The sequence below is a fragment of the Homalodisca vitripennis genome, chromosome 5, assembly GCF_021130785.1.
Source record: "Homalodisca vitripennis isolate AUS2020 chromosome 5, UT_GWSS_2.1, whole genome shotgun sequence".
NCBI classification, from domain to species: Eukaryota; Metazoa; Arthropoda; class Insecta; order Hemiptera; family Cicadellidae; genus Homalodisca; species Homalodisca vitripennis.
This window is the reverse complement of record NC_060211.1, coordinates 88,007,996-88,028,068: the sequence shown is the minus strand read 5'-3', so window position 1 is coordinate 88,028,068 and position 20,073 is coordinate 88,007,996. Positions and strand designations below refer to the sequence as shown.

The following is a 20,073-nucleotide window of genomic DNA, read 5'->3' as shown; positions in this document are numbered from 1 at the left end:
TATTTTATGAGCAAGGAAACTCGTAGTGTCATTTTTCGGCGAGTTCACCGGTATTTTCAAGGTCTTCAAAGCGTCAATGAGCTCATTCTTCACCCAACATACTCAACCTAAGAATGGATAAGATAGAAGATTTTTCATCCCACCAACTAATGGTACGTATTTGGAGTATATGGTTGTCGCGACAAGCCAGCCACCTTTCGTGACGTAGTAATGGTGGTGGTGGAGAACACAGCCTGCCGGCCCGGAGTTTACGTTGTCCCCGACCAGGTACGGTTAACTCACTTATGGTAATCGGATGAAACCCTTCTATGCGTTTATAATAAAAATTTTCTGAAGATTTAATGATCCAGGCCGGAGCCAAGATTTATATTTTATTTTCCGGTCATGGAAAATGGAGTGAGTGACGGGTTAAAAAACTCGTTTTTTTTATAAAAACTTATTTTTCACTGTAGATTGAAATTTATTTTACTGAATATGATTAAAATATGTACTGGGAGATCGATTGCGCATATAGGGGGAAGAATGGCGGTTTCAGGTTAAAACCTTCAATGTCTTAACCATTCCATTATCTTTGCTTGTACATATCCTGCCCCCTAGTTTTGGTGACGAACGAACTTCGTCCTTCAAGATAATACCGACTAACATGTAAAAAGATGCAGAGGATCGAACGAAGCTCTGGCCATAAGTGCGTGCTACGGCACCCCTGCTGAGGATGAACATAAATAACTTTCGAAATAGTATCAGAACTGTGTCTGACCAAATTTCAGTGTCAGATCATGAATTATTAAGACATTGAGAATTATTGCAATACTTAAAATTTAAATTGAAGGGTTGTTTATACAGATAGAGAACAGTAAAAATATGTTCCCGTCAGAAACAAAAAACTATTATTTATTTTAAAATTGTTCATAAAATCCAACAAAACAGAATGTTCTAAATTTGTATTTGTAAAAGAGTAGTACATATAAATTCAGTATTAATGTAAATAATAATGTAAGTACAACACGATACAGATTATAAGTCAAGTTAACCGTAAAAATTATTTGTTCACTCAGTGGTGTTCTGCTTTCTTGTTGGTAGATTGGCGACGCTTGCTTCATTGGTTATAAATTTTCTAGTCCGTATTTCACTACAAGTCCAATGAATGTTGAATGTATGGCGTTGTGCATTTATCGCTTAGTGGTTGTGAGTTAAAAGACGTCAAAGCTTGTGCAGATTCGAATCGAATAAAAATATAAGTTCTGCTGAACAAGACGTATCAGTAGCTTTTGTAAATTTAAATTTTGCCTCAGATATGGATGGCACTATATCGGGAGGTATACTACATGGCTAGAGTCAATCGCGTAACAGTAGGAAGGTATGTATTATACCTAATGAAATTCTATTCAAAACACATTATGTGATACTACTCGTATATCATTAGATCATTTGGGAAGATGTCTTTTATCACTTAAACACTTATTAAACTCGACCGTTGGTGTTGAAACAGAGTAAAAATTTTTTTAATTCGATTTTAAAAGTGTACACTTATTTATTATTTATTGTTAACATAATATATATACAAATGCTAGCCTATGTACAGGCATTGTAGTTCTTCATTGAAGTTGCAAACTGGCTTAATTTAATTTTAATTAGCGTTTTCGACCAACAAAATATGAACTGGAATGCAAAATTACAGTATTATACTGTTTTATTTTTGGTACACTTTAGTTGTTATCAATGCAATGGCTGGAGATAATAAATAAGTTAATATTTTCATATATAGGCCTTATTTTATAATGTTGGTTTTTGATAATATAACTTGTCTACAAGTATTTTACAATCCTAACTCTGTAACATGGCGTTTTTATTAGCTTGATTTCGAAATGTATCCACCATTTCACAGTTTTATTGTTTGAATTATTCTAGAATAAGGTATGCCTGAACTGTGAAACAACCCTACAATTAATTCAGAGGCAACCACTTTTATTGTTTGGTACTTAACCCTAATGTCATCTGAAATACATAGTTTCAAATAATAGGCCCATGCACAACCATATTTTTATTGAAAATTTGTATATTTGGTTTTAATTTTGTAGCCACCTTTAAATATTTAAGGGCTGCAATATAATAAGTGGCCACCATGACAATTGAATCATTGATAATTCTGATTTAACTACTGAACAATGAAAAACCCAAATTACATTACAGATATTTCAAATTATAATATCATTCAGCTAAGTTTTTATATCTGAAAAACTATAATTTAATGATTAAGAAAGTAAACACTGTCTAATCTAATTTAATTAATGCAACATAGCAGTGTAAGTTAAAACTTAATATTTTCTATTTTGAAGTGTGTCTGAACCTTGTACCTCATTGCCATTGTACTTTATTTGAATTAATTTTAAACAATGTTTTTATTTAACTTAATTCATTACAGAAGCTGGGAATAATAGTTATGAATAACTATAAATATGATTAGTAGTTAAGTAAAAACAACATTTTTCTAATGGCTATTTAATTTTTGGGATGATGCCTTGTGAAACTTAAGGTTTAATCACAGGTGACGCTACAAACATTTCTTTTAACTACAATGTTTTTGTATCCGATAGTTTATGTATTTCTAATCGATAATTTGGTTAATTGATTAGATTATTGTGGTGTATTGATTTATATTACAGCAACTTTTAAGTTTTTTTAACCCTCTTGATCCCAGCAATTTCTTTCAAAATATATCCAGTGATTTATTGCAATGTATCTTCTAAACTCCCATTACCATTTTGCATGTTTCACAGACTGTTGTAAACATTTGTTTATCTGGGATAAATAGGTTTGGCCAATACAGGGTTTTATTCTAAAGAAAAAAATCATTGTGACATTGAAGGGCAGGAATAATTTTCCAATTGATCATTATTTGATATTTACGGCCATTAGTGCTGTCTCAAGTTGCATCTCACTGGTTGGCCTAGCGCATAGTACAATGATCCTGTGGTGTCCGTACTGAGTGGTGTGGTCACTGGGAGCTGTTTTCACTTACCCTCATTAACACTAACTCATTAGTAAAATCTATTAATATTTGTTTTCATATATGTGCACAACATAATTATATACGCTACATATATTTAAAACAATATATTTTTAAAAATATGGGTTGAGGTCTACAGCAAAAGCACAAACATAACTGATCACAAAACTTACCAACACATCAACGACAATATGATACAGAATCAATTATCTAGCATGAGTGACTAGGCCACACTGATTTATTGTGCTCCATTGGGCCTGGCTATTATGTGTTCGCAACCAGGTGGGCCTGCTGCGCTGAGTGTTATCAGCTCATAGCTGACGTTTGCTCTGTGAGACGCATTTATTAGCAATTTCAAAGATATTTGAGTTATAAAATTACTATAGACCAACTTATCAGCAAAAATAAAATCAACAATAAATTTGTCTTTTAGACGATAGCTTATAAATAATTATTTTTATCATTACAGACATTAAATATTATTAGTAGATCTCAGAACTACAAGGATTTAAATTGATTACTATGATTTTAAAGTATTAATTAGAAATTCTTATTTGTGTAAATTATTACGTAAGCATCACAAGTATATATATAAAACAAGTGGATAATATATAAAACTCCAAAATACTGTACTTTTTGTAAAGAATAAGAAAATATGGGCTATAGGGTCCATTTATTTGTGCATTGTTGTCTGGAATTTTGTATTAGCAATGTCTACTTCTTACACATAATCACACATTTTGAGAAATACGATTCCAAACATTACATTCATGGGGAATGATATATGCATCTACAAGCCATGATTATAGATCCTCATGTCCCCTTGATTTTGCTAATCCACAACAATTCCTCATAGCTTACCTATCATCTTTGTGATGTCTTCAGTTATATCAATTACTTTTATAAAAACAAACACACCTTTTGTGCGCCTGTGAGCAGTGACTCAATATTGTTTGCCACTTAGTTTAAGTATTGAGGGGTTAAATTCCAGAAGATTTTTTAAAATCATGAAGATCTGGAAAATTGATTAAGTTGTTATATTCCTGGCAATATACTTATTTAAGAGATATACTACAAAGAGTGGTTTATAACAGAATATTTGAGACCAGGACATTGATTATATATCTACTGATTTATGAAGGCTGTGCAATTGTGCATATATTATATTAGCAACTTAGTTTCTGAGACAACCACAATAATTATTACATAATTATTGGATAGTGGATAATTTATCCACTAAGGCTGTTTCTTGTGGTTCAACAGATTCAAAATTTTTCCTCTCATCCACTGGAATATTTTTAGTCTTGTTTCTACCACATTGACTAAAAATAAATTGAAATGAGCAGCAACTTTTTCAGGATTTTGTGATCATTGCCCATGTATGTCTAGTTTAATGTCTTCTGCATAGCAACTGGTTTTTTTACGGACATTGTTAACTAGTTTCCACATGGCATGTGGCTTGTTGTCAGCTCTTTTTATGTAGTCACCGAAGGCCTGTAACCGCAATAGTTTCAAGCTTTGATCAGGATTTTTTTTTCATCTGCTGCATCTTGTTTGATGTTGGGTTCCCCTGTTGTTTTGTACTGGTGTTTTAGTCTTAGAATGTTTTCCTTAGCCACAAGAGTCAAGTCTTTAATTGGTTTTTAGCTTTCTAGGGAGGGCTGGATCTAAATGTAATTTCAATGTCATACAAATATGTTGTAGGCTTCTTCAATGGTTTCAACTTGTTCAATGTGTTGTTGAAGTAAGAGATTAATTTTGTAGAGGTTTTCTGGCTTAAAGTTGTGGTTTATACTACCATCACCCTTAATAATAAAGAGTTTAAGTTTACTATTCTATTATGAATATGTAGACTTGAGCTGTGTTCTGATAATCCCAAATGATACACCAATCCTAATTACTTTGAGTCTCTCTGGTCCTTATGTTAAAGTAGAATAAATTTGTTCTTCTTAAAAATACTAGGTAAAATATAAATGTTTGAGAAATGTATTATTTAATGGTGTTTATTTAAAGTGACATTTTTAGGTAACTCTGCTGAACCTATATAATAGAAAAGAAAGAAAAGAAAATTGTAAACCATTCAATTAAAACAAATTAAGATTAAAATTTGTATTATCAATATAGCTACAAAAACAAAGTTAACTAAGGATAAAATCATGCCAAAACCAAAAATAGCCATCCGAGAAAAGAAAGAAGATTACAAAACTTCTAATTTTAATATATTAAACAGCACAAGTAAAGTTATAACTGAACCAGTGCCAGGAAATATGTACATAGCTTTGGAAGATGGTAGATTAGTTCCAATAAAATCCAGCCAAATCACACAAATTGTTTCTTCACCAGGGAAATTAATCAACCAAAATTTACAAGAGGTTTCTACTTCTGGTGATGAAATTAAATTAAAAGATCTTCCTATAAAAATAGCTAAATCTATATCAATATCTCCGGAGCTCACAAAGGAAGCTATGGTAGTACAAACGGCACAGAGAACATTATATGAAAATAAACCTCAGACAAGCAAAATTGTTGTAAAAAGAAAATCTGACAATGTGTCTGATATTCACCCAAATAAAAAAATTAATGATGCTGAACCTGAACTTTCACAGAAAGAAATAGAAAATTATGATATTAAAGCAGTCACAGACCACATTGATGTGTATGATCTCAGTGATAATGAAGATGAAGAACTAAATGATCTTTTTACAGATAACAACTCTCTTACAGAAAGTGGAGAAGACGAGTACACAACGCCTGAGTATTTGTATGATGAACCACTAGATGATGGAAATGGTGAAGATAATACATTTCTTTCAGATTTAGAGTATTATGATGATAATGATAGTAATGTCCTTCATGAAGAAGCAAATAGCAATGTACATGATTCCAGACTTGCAAGTTTAGGTAAGCAAGGTTCTGATGAAGAAATCAATGAAGATAAGAAAGTTAGCTGTGAAAATCCATCCAAGCTAACCATTGCTAAACCAACTGTTATATTGGTAAATACTCCCAAAGCTACTAGACCTGATGGAATATTGAAACATCGTTCTGATGCTCAATCCTCTTTGACGTTGAAAATTGGTCCCAAAACATCTTTAAATAGCATACAAAAATCAGTTTCCACTCCACAGTGCTCATCTACAAGAAAGTAAGTATTAATAATATAAAACATTAGAAAAGTATAAAAATAAGAATCTAAAAAAACCTAATAACTTAATAAAATTAAAAAAAAAAAACACAATAAAAACTTGCTGGCTATTTGGGAAATTTAGGCAATTTTATAACCAGACACAAATAGAAACTGCTGAAGATAAAAATGAGATGTTTTATCAAAATGCATACAGGATTGAGATATTTTAAAATAATTCATGACTAAAAAACTGTTAAATTGTTCTGAAAGGTAATGGCAATGGGAAAGTTGTAGTTTAAAGAAATAAGAATAGTCATTTGACATTTTAACATACATCTGTGGGATTTGACTGAGCATCATCACTCAGTAAGCTTGCATAATTTCTCTTCTGTTGGGGGCTGTAAAAATTAAGGTTAACTGTCTGTAAAGTATACCAAAATGCTAAAGAACTGTTTTTACACTTTATTTTGCTTTTAATTCTCTGTAAATTGTAGAAATCTTTTTCAAAACACCTAATGGTATCCTTTTTTTATCTTTATACTTTAAAATTATAAATTGAAATCACTTTTTTCCCTTTTCAAAATTAAATAAATTTAAAAATATTTAACCCTTTGAGTGCCACAGCATATTTCCCAAGACATACGCATAAATTGCCGGAGCATTGCCTTCTGTTTTGCAAGCGTGTGGGGAAAAAACTATATTAAAAAAACTATTCAACCGATTTGAATAATTTTTTTTGGTTTGTGTGTTATAAAACAAGGTATTTTTTCCATATAATATTATAATTTTATTTTTATTTACACAAAAAGAATATAGGTTATAACAAAAAACTAAAAAATGAAAAAAAATAAATTTCAAGTTTGAACTAAAATTTTATTTATACAATATTTTTTTTAATTTTTTTTAGCTATACCATATGAAAGAGCATGAAAAACTGAACAAAAATCATGCATAATGTGGTGTGTTACAGTAATATTTAACCAGATACTGCAATATATACAAAATACAACAAAAAGCAATTTTTGTTCAAGTTTGTCAAAAGTTTAGAAACAATATTATAACTACCCTATTTCACTCAATGAAGTAAGACGACTGTAAAATACTAATTATATAAAAAGTATATAAAAATATACACAGGCCTACAATATAACCTTACTTCTATAACCTTACTTCACCTAAAATCAATAGTTTGATTGGAACTTGCGTTTTAGTTCATCACCAATCCAACAATAAAATATATGTCACTAAACACGGAAAAAGAAGTTTGTAAATGCATTGTAAGTTTTACTGAACACAATTGCAGAATAGTAATAACAACAGTTTTCAGCATAAACACACGAAACCAGCACAATGTAAACACACAATGAACGAAACTGTGTAGTTAATGGCAACAAGTAGCAGCTGACCAACTATTGCGTCATCTGTTTTTTTCTGATGACAAATAACTACAAGGGGGCGGTGAACAATAAAAATCAATCACAATTGATAGTTCGAAACTTGTAGATTGCCTTGAAATAAGTTATTTGTCAAAACAAAAATGAATTATATGTGATATTAATTAAATAAAAATCGTCTACTGGGTAGATGCCGGCAATTTATGCACATTTCACAACATCTACTATGTAGACGCTGCGGCACTGGCACTCAAAGGGTTAATCATCCGTAAAATTTAGAAATTAGCCTTTCAAAGAAATAACTGGTAAGGCAATTACTCGTCTTCCACCTTAAGTACAGGAAGTGTGAAAGCGACAGTGACTGTATTATATTTGTGTACTATGGGTCGCAGATGGACTGAAAAATTATTAAGCACAAGTCATGTTTCATTATATGTCAACTGTTATAGTTAATATGTAAAAACTAAACAAAACAATGATACATGGTTTGACTACTAGCATACATCCAGGTTAACCCAAGTTAAAATGTAAATTCAATTTTTGTTGCAATCCCCAAAACCCCTCTGGATATATGTATATACCCAATACTTTAATAAAACAGATAAATTTGTGTTATACCCTTTTAAACATTTTCATAAGTGACAAGGGATTGCAGAAAATAATGACCAAAAATCTTTCTTTACCAACTTGAAACCATTAAAAATAAGGCAAAACTGCATTTATAGTTATTGACACACCAACTGGGATTATATAATTAAAAACAACAAAAAGAACAAAAATCCAGGTTCCAGTTGTAATGTGGAACTTGAAATATAAATAGATAAAGGCAAACAATTAGTTATATTAAAAATAAGACAATGTTATATCTCAACTTCTTTGAAAATGTTGATTTTACAATCCATTTAAAATAGTGTACCATGTACGAGTAGATAACAAATATTCTTACACATAAAAGAAAAGGAAGAAAATTATGGATACATATTTAACTAACATGTTTTGTATATTTGAAAAACTTTTAAAATATTTCAGGTTTGCAGGAACAACAAAGAGTACAAAAACAGCATTTTCAAAAATTCCAAGAATTAACGAAAGATTTCCTGACCTCCCGATCCCAACAAATATAAACCAGTATGGAGACTGCCTAAAGACAAAGCTGGGAAGATATCACTATGGGCTGACACTAAATGATCCTCCTACACAGTTTTTCCAAGGTGTGTTAAAAGGTGCATCTGGTCAAACGCTGGCAGCCATGTTTGGGGACAGCCATCTCATTTCAAGATTCGATGGGATTCCTCTGGAGGATCTGAGCCATTTGGCAATAGACACAACTTTTAGAGTGATTCCTGATTCTACAATTGGAGTGAATCATGTGATGACAATCAGTTTGCTCTTTAACAATCAGGTGAAGAATTAGTTTTATTATTTTAACACTTTGGCGATGGTGCCCTTAGCTGCTATTGCAACATATATTTACTCCAAGACCGATATTTTTCATGCATCATCCCTGGGATAGCAGCTCTGGACACATCTGCTTCTGTGGACTGAGAGTTTTATGTTTTGAAATTAAAATAAGATATAAAAGATGATTTATGAAGATATGCAGAAACTGTGAAAGTTACATGTAAAAATAATGAAAAAAAGTTTATATAAACATGAGTCCGGAAATGCTTCGTTAGCGAGTTACAGCTAGCGAAAGATTTCACCTGGATTTCAGCTCACCATGTAAAGCAAGATCTTCCTGAAATTCTGGTAAGGTAGATTAAGGGGCAAATTCATACGTTTCTTATTTTTCTTTTGAGAAATTGAATAAAACCAGTCTCAGAATCGTAAGTTGAGTAGCTTTTTAAGAAAACCAGTGTCAAATGCAAAAAATTAATGAAAAACACATTTTTTCATCTTTGAGCAACAATAACTTTGCTATTTCACCCAATTATATAAACTTTTTTCGTTATTTTTACATGTAGAATGAGCTGTCACAGTTTCTGATTATCTTCGTGAATCACCCTGCATTATTATTATAAATGAGAACTGTACAGTTAACTCTTCAAGTGGTAACTAACCAATGTCAAAGTCCTGGCCAATCTTCAAACATTTTACTTTTCTTCCTAAATTTTACTTTTAAAATGTAAAAATATATGTATTTAATTTTATTAACACGTTCATGAGGCCGACCATTCTATGGTTTCAGCAGTTCTACAAACCGTCAAAAACAACCGATCAAGCCCTCCTGGGAAAATTCACCACCCTTGCCCAAACTACCAAAGATGGATTGCCCTTTGCTGTTGCAGGACAATCAAAGAGCAGGTGTTCAACAGTTTTCTCCTGCTCGTCACAGATTCTACAGAGTAGATCCTCCTGAAGGATATCAACTCTGTGAAGATGCTTCCACAGGTGACCATGTCCCGTAATAAGACTCATAACTAGAGAAAACACTGATTTACAAAGTGAGATAAGGTCAGACGCCACCCTAGAGTAAGGCGACTGTAGAGTCATTTTGCTCATTCTCATGCCCGGATGCAACATCTACCTTCACTCATGTTCAGCATGAACCCATTTTGAGACAAGCCCAAAGGATTCACACCTTGGAATACCGCAGAACGGTTGAGGACCTGTCATAATTTACGCTGAGCTCCGGTTGGCCAGGGTATGAGCTCTTTCATTTCCAGGGATCCCCTCATGACCAGAAACCCAACAAACAGCACATTGTTGATTCTGGCAAGGGAAGAAATAACTTGATAGCAATCCCAAACAAGTTTTGAGTTAAACACACAAGAGTCCAACGCCCTTAGTACTGTCTGGCTATCTGTGAAAATGCTAATCCTCTTACTTTTATATCGCAGACGAAAATTCTCACAAGCACATTTCATAATGGCTGCGACTCCACCTGAAAAAATGTAGCATAAGGACCCATAGGGACCATCAGCTCCCATGGTCTTTTACCCCCACAATTCCAGTGCCTGCGCCGTTTTTTGTTTTAGAACCATGTGTAAACCATTCAAGCTCCGCTGGTAACAGATGTTTCTTCCCTCTGATCAATCCTTCTTAGAAGGTATAACAATCCTAAAGGGTTTGTGAAAGTGAAATTTTTGTGGTATCTGATCAGTGATCATGTGCAGAGCGTTCCCCTGAATCAAGATGCTAATTCTGCAGTGCCCACTGCAGCAGCTCAAGGCTGACCAAAGTCCCACCTGCTGAAGACAGTATCCAGGGGAGCGAGGTTGAGGCAACAGATTAGAGCTGCACCTGGCGCACTTGGAAAAGCCCCAGTGATAGAAAGACAAACCATTCTTAGGATGCCACTCAGACCAGCGCCCGCCAACTTGGCATCCGTTTTTTTTTTTTTTGCCACCAGACAAGAGCCCCAAACATTAATGCAGGTCTGAACACAGAGACACACTTGGTCCTCTTCTATTTTTTTGCAATTTAAAGGAGTTGCAGGGTGTGATACAGTGTCACTACACTGACGATACCAACATCACAATTTCAGGTAACAGTCTAGAGAAAATTAAGTTAAAAGAATTTTCAGACACTAAAAATTTACTACTAAATCCAAATAAATCAAATTTTATTTCATTCTGTACAAAACAAACTAGATCAAAATTAAAGCCAAATACTTATCTAGAAAATTCAAAACTGAATGAAGTAGAAAACTAAAAATTTCTGGGACTAATACTGGACCAACACTAAGTTGGGATAAACATGTAGACCATCTAGTAAATAAAATGTCATCTGGTCTTTACGCTCTACACAAATGTCAAGGGTATGAAATATTGAAACCTTAAAAACTATTTATTTAGTATTAATCAATTCACATATGTCTTATGGTATAAGCATGTATGGACCTCTAACAAAAGAAAATCTAGACCGAATCCTTTACCAACAAAAATAGCAATCAGAATAATGTTAAATTTGGAACGCAGTAAATCTCTCAAACAGCATTTTTTCAAAATTAAGAATTCTTACCGTATATGGTCTATATATTTTTCAAATTATCATGGTTGTGAAATAAAATGAAGATGGTATACCTAAATTAGGAGCAAATCATGATTATAACACTCACCATAGAAATTATCCATCAATTCCTAAACATAACTTAAAACGTTTTAATAAAAAGCCCACAACTGCAGGATCTAAATTCTTGTTATTTATTCCAAAAGAGTTTCTAAAAATATCACAAATTTTCATATTTAAAAAAAAGTTCAAATCATTTTTAATCTAAAAATCAGGATACTCATTTAAAAGAATGTTTTGAGATAACTTAGTTCATCTTACAATTTAGTTGTTAATAAAACATATTATAAATAGTAGCCAAACTATAAAGTCAGTGTTGTCATTTAAATAATATTTTGAGGTAAACTTCTTTATTTAATGATTTAATGTAGTTACTAAATAGACATATTGTAATGTAATAGTAACACTATTCTGTATTTATACTGAATGTGTACATTGTGTAAATCGTGAATAAAGTTAATTTCAATTGAATTAAACATAAAGCCAATACAAAACTCTCGGCTTAAGCCTCCAAGACATACCCAGCAGAGATCATTTCTGGTTAGTTTATACCTTCCAATTGGATCTATCACTGGGCACAGCTAAAACTGATGTTTCACTTAAATCTGGGCCACTCTACGGATGTCCAGGAGCGGAACCTCACTAACCGCAAATGTCGAGATTCTGGGGTGCAAGGGTAATTTGATAGGTCTAGTCTACTGCGGGAGATGACTATTGGAGTTGATGCGGCATACTTTACTTTTAATAATCATGTAATAAAAATCAGCTTTCTTTTATTAAATGTGTAGTGTAGTGAAAAATACTAAATAATTAATTAAACAAATGAATCTTAATTTAAGAAAAAATATTGTGCAAATTTAATTATTTAATATAAACCTTAAGACTCGTGAATATTGAATTTTATCCCTGTTTTTTCTTTATTACCATTATAATTCTTAAAATGAAGTAATACCAAATTACCTAATCGGTTGCACATAGAAAGGAAATTTACCTAAGCCATTTAGTCATAAAAAATGGATAGAGAGACATACTAAAATAATTTTAGCAGTATTATAAAAAATTATAATACAATACTATTACTGGTATAATGTAAAGAACATTAAAGCACAAGTGAGTTTGATTGTAAATTATAGATTATTTTATATGTTGATTTTGAGTTATATTAGAACATTATCATTTTATCCATTTATGATATAGAAGTATGCTACATATCTATAGAATATGTTCTGTTGTTTTTGTAAACTACCAGTAAAATCCTAAATCACAATCTATTTATTATATATAAATATAATTAATAATTTATAATTATATTATAAATATTTAAAACATTTGTAATTTTCAATATGAGGATCATAACACGTTTTAGAGCATTAGTTTTTTTAGTGTTCATTAGTTTAATGATTAGATTTGAATTACTACAATGTGAGTTACTATAAACCTCTAATATTATTTTTTAAATGGAGTATACTAAAAACAAAAATTGCTGCACATCAATTCAGTAACGCTATGGTTTGTATATATTCCAGACATATCCATTGTGGTACGCTATCACTTCCTGTTCGTCCACAGAACTTTACAAAAGAATCCTGATAGAGTTCCAGCAACATGCATTGGACTGGCCTTTCAAGTCTATTCTGCTCAATGATGATCCAATGTTATGTAAAGCCATACTTGCTGTCTTCCCAGATATTGAGCTATATGGATCGTGGTACTTTTACTGTTATGTAAGTGTTTTGCTATATTTATTTTTATCATTTAATATTTTTATTAACATTCTGTCATAGGTGGAAAGTGTGTGATAAGTTCTTATGTGTGGTTCTAATTTATAGTGCAACACACAAAGAAACTGTTTTGTAGATTTTTTACAATAAGTAACAATTGAATTAATACATGTTTTTAAGCCAGTTAATAGTGACTTCATGGATAAATTCTGTACATAGAATAAATTGTTTAGTACATATAAGACTAAAATTTATGTTTTCTCTAAAATCTTTGAATCATTACAGATTGTACTCACAGTGAATATGTAAAAGAAAACGTTAGATGCTTATTCTTTTATTTATTTTTTTGTATACTACCATTGAATATCAATCAATAAGGACTAATTAAACAGTTTTTTTTTATTTCTCAATTTTACCAAATTATCTTTTCAGTCAAAGATAATGTTCAAATTTCAATGTATTTTTTCCATTATTTTCTTTTTCTTTGGGGATTTCAAAACTGTATGCAACTTAGCATATGCTTACATTAAAGATTTTTAATAAACTCCTCCTAAGGTGGAACTTAGTCACCTCGAGGTGATGAAGAGATTTAACAAAGTACTTTTTTGATTTGAATGTTGATGTGCAAAGTTTTATGTTTATAAAACAAGCATTTGTCAGTGGAGATTCAAAATATTGTACTGCATGGTATATCTAAACAAAGTTCCTTATTTGAAGTCTATTATTGATGATGGATGATTTGAAAGGATGACAGGTTTTCAGAAATTCCCCATTGTTACACAATTAGAATTCAACATTTAGAGCATTGGAATATCCTCTTCTTCTTGTTGCAAAAATGTAAGATATAAGGTTAAGCACATACAACAATTAAAAATGTGTCAATAGTGATAAAATAACCCAAGTCAAAATTTACAACAGAAAAATTATGTCAAAAAACTCAAGCGTATACCAAATGGTCCAGTGAATTAGAATAAGTACCAACCATTACACAAAATAGGGTCACTGAACAACACACACTCCACATATTGAAAGATGAGAGACTGACTCTAGTAAGTTCATTGACATATATTAATTAGTTTTTATTTTTGTATATGCTTAGCCTTATGCTTTTGTATATTTCTTTCCATCTGAAGAAGGAGATAGATTTGAATCCTCGAAACAGTGTTCTAGTTTGTACTTTATAAGCAATGACATTACAAAAAACATGTAGTTTAATATAAGCAAATTTGTCTTTGAAATGAATAATTTATTTTTATGTATAAAAGTAAATAATTTTGTATTAAATAATTTTGCAGAGCATTTGGAAAGAAATAATAATAAATAACCTGACAGAGAGATGTAAGCAAGACACAAACCTCATGACTGCTGTCAAACTCCTCATGGTGGTTCCGTACTTGCCTCCACTAAAGGACACGCCATCCTCTATCACCATGTTTGAGGGGTTTCAAGTGGTGAAGGATTTCGCTCGAGAGAACAAGTTACCAAAGGAGTTCTTCAGAGTAATGGACTATGTTGCTGCGTTTTGGTTCAATATTGTGAAAACCAATAACTTCACAACTTATGGAAAACATACATGCGCCCTTAATTTTGTCGAAATCACCCAACTTGCCTTGTTAGCGTATATGAAGCCAAAGGGAAATGTGTGGAATTTAACACGTAAGTATTGTTTTGGAATTCCAAATAAAAAAACCTGTCAAATACCAAGTTAAACCCTACAGAGCCTAATAATACCAGGCGAGTTTTTCCAATTGATTACCGTTTAAATTAAAATTAAACAATACATTTTTTAGCAATTTTATTTTTACATATTACTACTAGTTTTCTACATATTTGGCACCAATATTAAGAAACATATCGAGGTTGTGTAAATCAAACTTTTTACACCATTGTCATTGAAGTAATGACTGCAAAACTATCGTTTTGGCATTACTAGGTGGTATCAGAAAGTTCAAAGACTATCTAACATTTTTTTTATGCAACTGTACAGGCCAGTGCGCCAGCCGCAATTGCCACTGAGTCATTGTGCCGAGTTTGTTGTGAGTGGTTAGTGGTTTCAACCGATTTGTTTTCAAATTGATTTACCAAAGTACTGAAGTTAAGTACTTAAAAAAATTTAATTTCCACCTCTTTTGGTGATTTTTTTATCAGCGTAGTGAATCAGTTTTCAATGCTGATCAGTGTGCTAGGTGTAAACTAGATATAACAGACTAGAGAATAGAAGTATAAGAGGGTCGCCATGGGTCATTTTGAATATGTTCAAAGTGATATTTGAAAATTTACACTCATTGGTTACACTCATGTAGCTCCTTAAGATAAGAAACAAGCCACATGTTAGGCAATCCCAGATTCCACATTTTTGGAATTTGTGCATCAGTGTTTTATGAAAAACACAGACAAAAGCTGTAGGCACGTTGAGGTTCTTGAGCACTTGTTTTCACCTTTCCAAGCCATCAAAACATTACTCAAGAGGTTATTTACAATTTCCATTGTGGATATTTTTCCTGAAGCCAAATTGTCCATGATTTAGAATTTCATTGTTTTCTCTAAAACATACCACAGTATTCCTTGTAGACCATCTTTCATTGGATTTGAAGTGTCACTAAGTACCTTAAAAACTATATTTTAAGTCCAGTATTTATTTACTAAGTTTGACTTTCACAACTTGAGCTAAGACAAGAATATTAAACCATCAAGAACAGGACCTACATTATAAATGTTTCAAACTTTAAACCAGCATAATTTTTTAAAGAAAACCTTTTGAGGTCGGCTTTGCGGCATTGTAGTCTAGTACTAAAGACCTTTAATTTTATGTACTACTTTATCTATACTCTCATTCAAGAATTCCTTCTGACTCTTTGCAGGCTATCCCTCTGACATTAAAAAAATGGTAGTTACTTTGAAAAGTAAATTTATAGGTGAAGTAATGATGTACCAAGTTTTATTGCTTTACATGTAATCGTTCGGGAATTATCAGACCTGTGTTGGAATTTTTTACACTGTATATTGAACAATATGATTTCACTCTTAGATTTACATGTCATAATAAAATAAAGTGATATATTACTGTTTTATCACATCAAAACCGCACTAAACAATAAACAGCCTGAACTGACTCAGAGCATGCATAGGGTTGTGCAACAACGTACAAAATGGTTGCTTTTGAAACGGCCGTATCATCATCACTGCTGACCGATAACGATTTAAAAGTTAGTAAAACAATATTACAGATAAATAACATTTAGTTGCATAAGATACCATTACAGCATTCAATCACATTTTTTCTTTGTTTGGTTTAAATAACATTAATAAAAAAAGTTTGATACCAAATCTACAATTAAAATAATATTCAACTGCTTTGAACTGCAGAAACTTTGTGTTTGTTTGTAGTTATACAAATAAAGACATACACAAATATGTCACATTAAAACTATAACTCCATATGGAAGTTTTCAAAGTTACTGAATTTCGTCAATGCAAGGGTCAATTGCTGTAAATCCTGACTATTAAAAATTCTGGTAGCTATATGATCAATCAATAAATTACAGAGAGACCGGCTGCAGTTTGGACACAAACTAAAACTCTGGCTTCAAGACCATCCATTTTACACGATAAATGAATTTTTAAACAGAACTTTCTAACCTGATGTAACAAAATAAAATGTGATGATTGTACTGTTCTCTAAGAATATGTTCAATAAAGAATTTACTACTATCAACCATTATCACGACATAACTACCATATGTCTGCTCTCATACTTGATTTAAATGTAGTGAATTCATATGAGATAAAATGATTCGTCTTTATTCTTACATCCATGGTTCAGTGTGTGTGCGTGTGTATGTGATTTACCTAACGTTTAACATGTATTTTCATTTTACACTGGACTTTTCTTTAAATTTAGAAGTGTTTTACATATGTGTATCAGAACATAATTTTTAAAACTCTTTTACATTTGGTTTAATAGGATAAAAACATTATTTCTATTTTTCCTATGCACTTTACAAAATGTCTTTTCAGAATCTAAATATCTCATTTCTCTGTTAGAATTTTTTATTTAAACATATAATGTAATACGAGTATATTACTTTTGCTATATATGTTTTATGCTAATAAATTGTTATGAAACTCTTATAGGCTTGACAGAATAACAGAATTTTTGACATTTGCCATCATTATTTGTCACAAAAATAGAATACTACATTTCAAGGATGAAATCCAGTCTCTACATTGGGTGCCAACAATTTTTAAGAAAATGGGAGAATACCAATCAACAATATGTCTTCTGTCTCCATATATTAATGTACATATAACATCAGTTTGGTATTAATCAATTAATATTAAGAGCCATTTTTACATGGCAGTTGTTAGTTATAAATTTAAAATTTAAGGTGTGATTTTAAAACTTTTAAGATTAACTTAAAAGTAATCCTAACTTTTATTTTAATCCTTTTGTTTCAGAATCCTTTCAGTGCGTTGCCAAAATGACCAGTGCAGAATTTGACAGATATCTGAATGGCAAACCACCTGTGTTAAAGAAGAATCGAGGAAGAAGATTCAATGTGCGGATTCGCCAGAATATGAAGAGGCTACAGACAGGCAATTACAATGTGAAGAAATTTCTTGAGATGTCCATCATATACTGTGAGGAAATGCTGGACATTTTTCTTCACCCCTTATATCCGACCTCTTTGTATGATAAATCTAACTATATACACACAGAAGGGTGGAAAATCAAAATTATTGATAGCTAAACTTTCAAACTGATAATGAAAAGTCAGTAAATTGCTAGTGCTACAGACCACGCTTGACCGCCAAACGTTTCAATGTCGTATGGTACAAAGACTGCTACAACAAAAATGGCCGCTTTTATATGCTCACTTATATTATATTTGGATGTCCATCATATTTTGTGAAATTCACTCCTGTTTTGTAGGTTCTCCTTGTAAAGTTTATAAAAAATATTAATAATAACTAATGTATAAAGTGTTATTTTTTATTTACATTAACTATGCTTTTAGACTGTGTATAAAATTAAAAAAATATGTTCTTTCTTGAGAAAAAATAAATTATAACAACAAAAATAGCTTGCAAAAAAGTAGCCACGTATTTTAGAAGTAATATATTTACATTTTTGTGGACGTATAAATATATGCAGCTAAGAGTTTATATATATAAAAGGGTGCGGCAGAAAGAACTCCCCGATTTTAAAGCTGCGCTGCTTTGAGCGGGAATGGTGTAGAGTGGTGGGGGTAGTGTTTTTCATCTGCTGTGTACGTGCTATTGTCAGTGCCAGCTATGGCTTGGTCAGGTATCTATCATGCTTTCGTCGTCGATGAGTTTATTAAAAATGGTGGTTCACCGATAGCTACACAGTGATAAAAAAGCGATTTACACGTGGACTCGAAAATTTAGAGAAACAATTTTTGCGTTAAAAAGAAAATCTCCTGGCCATCTCATACTGCAACCGGACCCGAAAATGTCACTTCGGTAAGAAAATCAATTTAGCAGTCACGACGGCACTCAGCATAAAAACACGCGACAGCCGTGATCCTACACTTGTTGGATCTTATAAATATAGGTCAAGAAATGTCTTCTTTACCCACTAGCCACCAATATGTATTTTTTATAAAAATATCTTAAAAACTAGGAAGCTAAAGATACTAAATTTGGCACATAAATACAAAAGTTAAGAGAAAAGTTAAAAAAAAAACAGAGTTATTTTCTTTAATATTAACAACATGGTGTCTTTAAACAAATTTTGAAAGTCAAATAACAAAAAATCCAGCATAGTTATAAAAATGTACCAGGCAGCAACTATTTGAACAATTTAATTACAATTCTAACGGTACTTATTCCAACGAAATCCGTCAAGAAATAATCGAGTACGACTACTTTATAGGTACGCTTGCTCAAGTCGGGAGTAGCAAACATTTTGTCTTTTGATAGGCATCAATCGTTTTACATAAGTAATACAAATTTTACAAGATATGAACTATTTTTCAACATATCAATTCTAATGGTACTATTTTCAATGAAATCCGACAACGCTTAAGCAAGCACGGCTACTTTAAAGATACACATGCACAAGCCGGGAGGTACACAAATATGTCAGATGGGAGGTATCAGTTGTTTGTTGCTGCTGTATACAAATTATTATATACATATGAATAAATATATATATATATATATATATATATATTACTTTTTATACTATTTAAACAAACAAGTTTATGTTTCAGATGAGAGTAAATTTAGACCTATATATGATATTCATCTCAAATTATTATTTAGATGAATATTAATTCATCTAAGTAATATGCATAAATTATTTAGATTAATATTATTAATTTAAAATATTCATCTTTTCATACACAATATAAAATATTCCTTCAGTTCAGTATACATAGTCTTAAAATAATAAAACAATATTTTAGCTTAAATCTTTTTTTATTTGGGTATGAAAAGATTTTAGACATGTCTTATTATTTTAAAATTTAGTAAATATTGCAGACGGATTGTTTTTTAAATTACAGTTTAAGATATAAATCAGTTGTGGGTAAAAAATGTACCGTTACATAATTAAAAGTTTACATGATCCTACATTTACTAAATCTTAGCCACTGTACTAAATGTAATAAAGATGAGAACAAGTTGTGTATAAATGTGTTCATAATTGTATAATAAGAAATCTGTATACTTTGTATATATTCGATTTTGTATTAAAACATAATTCTGTACAGTTATGTGTTTGATAATGATCTTTCCTATCCTGGTTTTTAGTTAAATTTCACATTTTTAATACTGTATGTAGAT

The 20,073-nt window shown here is 31.4% G+C and overlaps 1 protein-coding gene across 2 annotated transcripts; it reads left to right on the top strand.

Moving 5' to 3' along the window:
• Positions 1-1,129: 1,129 nt before the first annotated feature.
• Positions 1,130-19,999, top strand: LOC124362490. Of its 2 annotated transcripts, none has more exons than XM_046817041.1 (6): positions 1,130-1,357; positions 5,033-6,152; positions 8,558-8,930; positions 13,066-13,263; positions 14,556-14,916; positions 17,719-19,999. In XM_046817041.1, exons 2-6 carry the CDS (start codon positions 5,164-5,166, stop codon positions 18,009-18,011), a joined length of 2,214 nt encoding a protein of 737 aa, XP_046672997.1. In that variant the 5' UTR covers positions 1,130-1,357; positions 5,033-5,163; the 3' UTR covers positions 18,012-19,999. The 2 variants fall into 2 exon arrangements, with proteins under 2 accessions (XP_046672997.1, XP_046672998.1); XM_046817042.1 differs by lacking the exon at positions 1,130-1,357 and adding an exon at positions 1,428-1,490.
• The last annotated feature ends 74 nt before the right edge of the window (positions 20,000-20,073 follow it).

Excerpts from the sequence above, each read along its gene's own strand:
- LOC124362490 (XM_046817041.1), top strand. The coding sequence starts at position 5,164 with ATGCCAAAACCAAAAATAGCCATCCGAGAAAAGAAAGAAGATTACAAA. Across the intron at positions 8,931-13,065 it reads GTTTGCTCTTTAACAATCAG|ACATATCCATTGTGGTACGC; the intron begins GTGAAGAATTAG and ends TATATATTCCAG. Across the intron at positions 14,917-17,718 it reads AAATGTGTGGAATTTAACAC|AATCCTTTCAGTGCGTTGCC; the intron begins GTAAGTATTGTT and ends CTTTTGTTTCAG.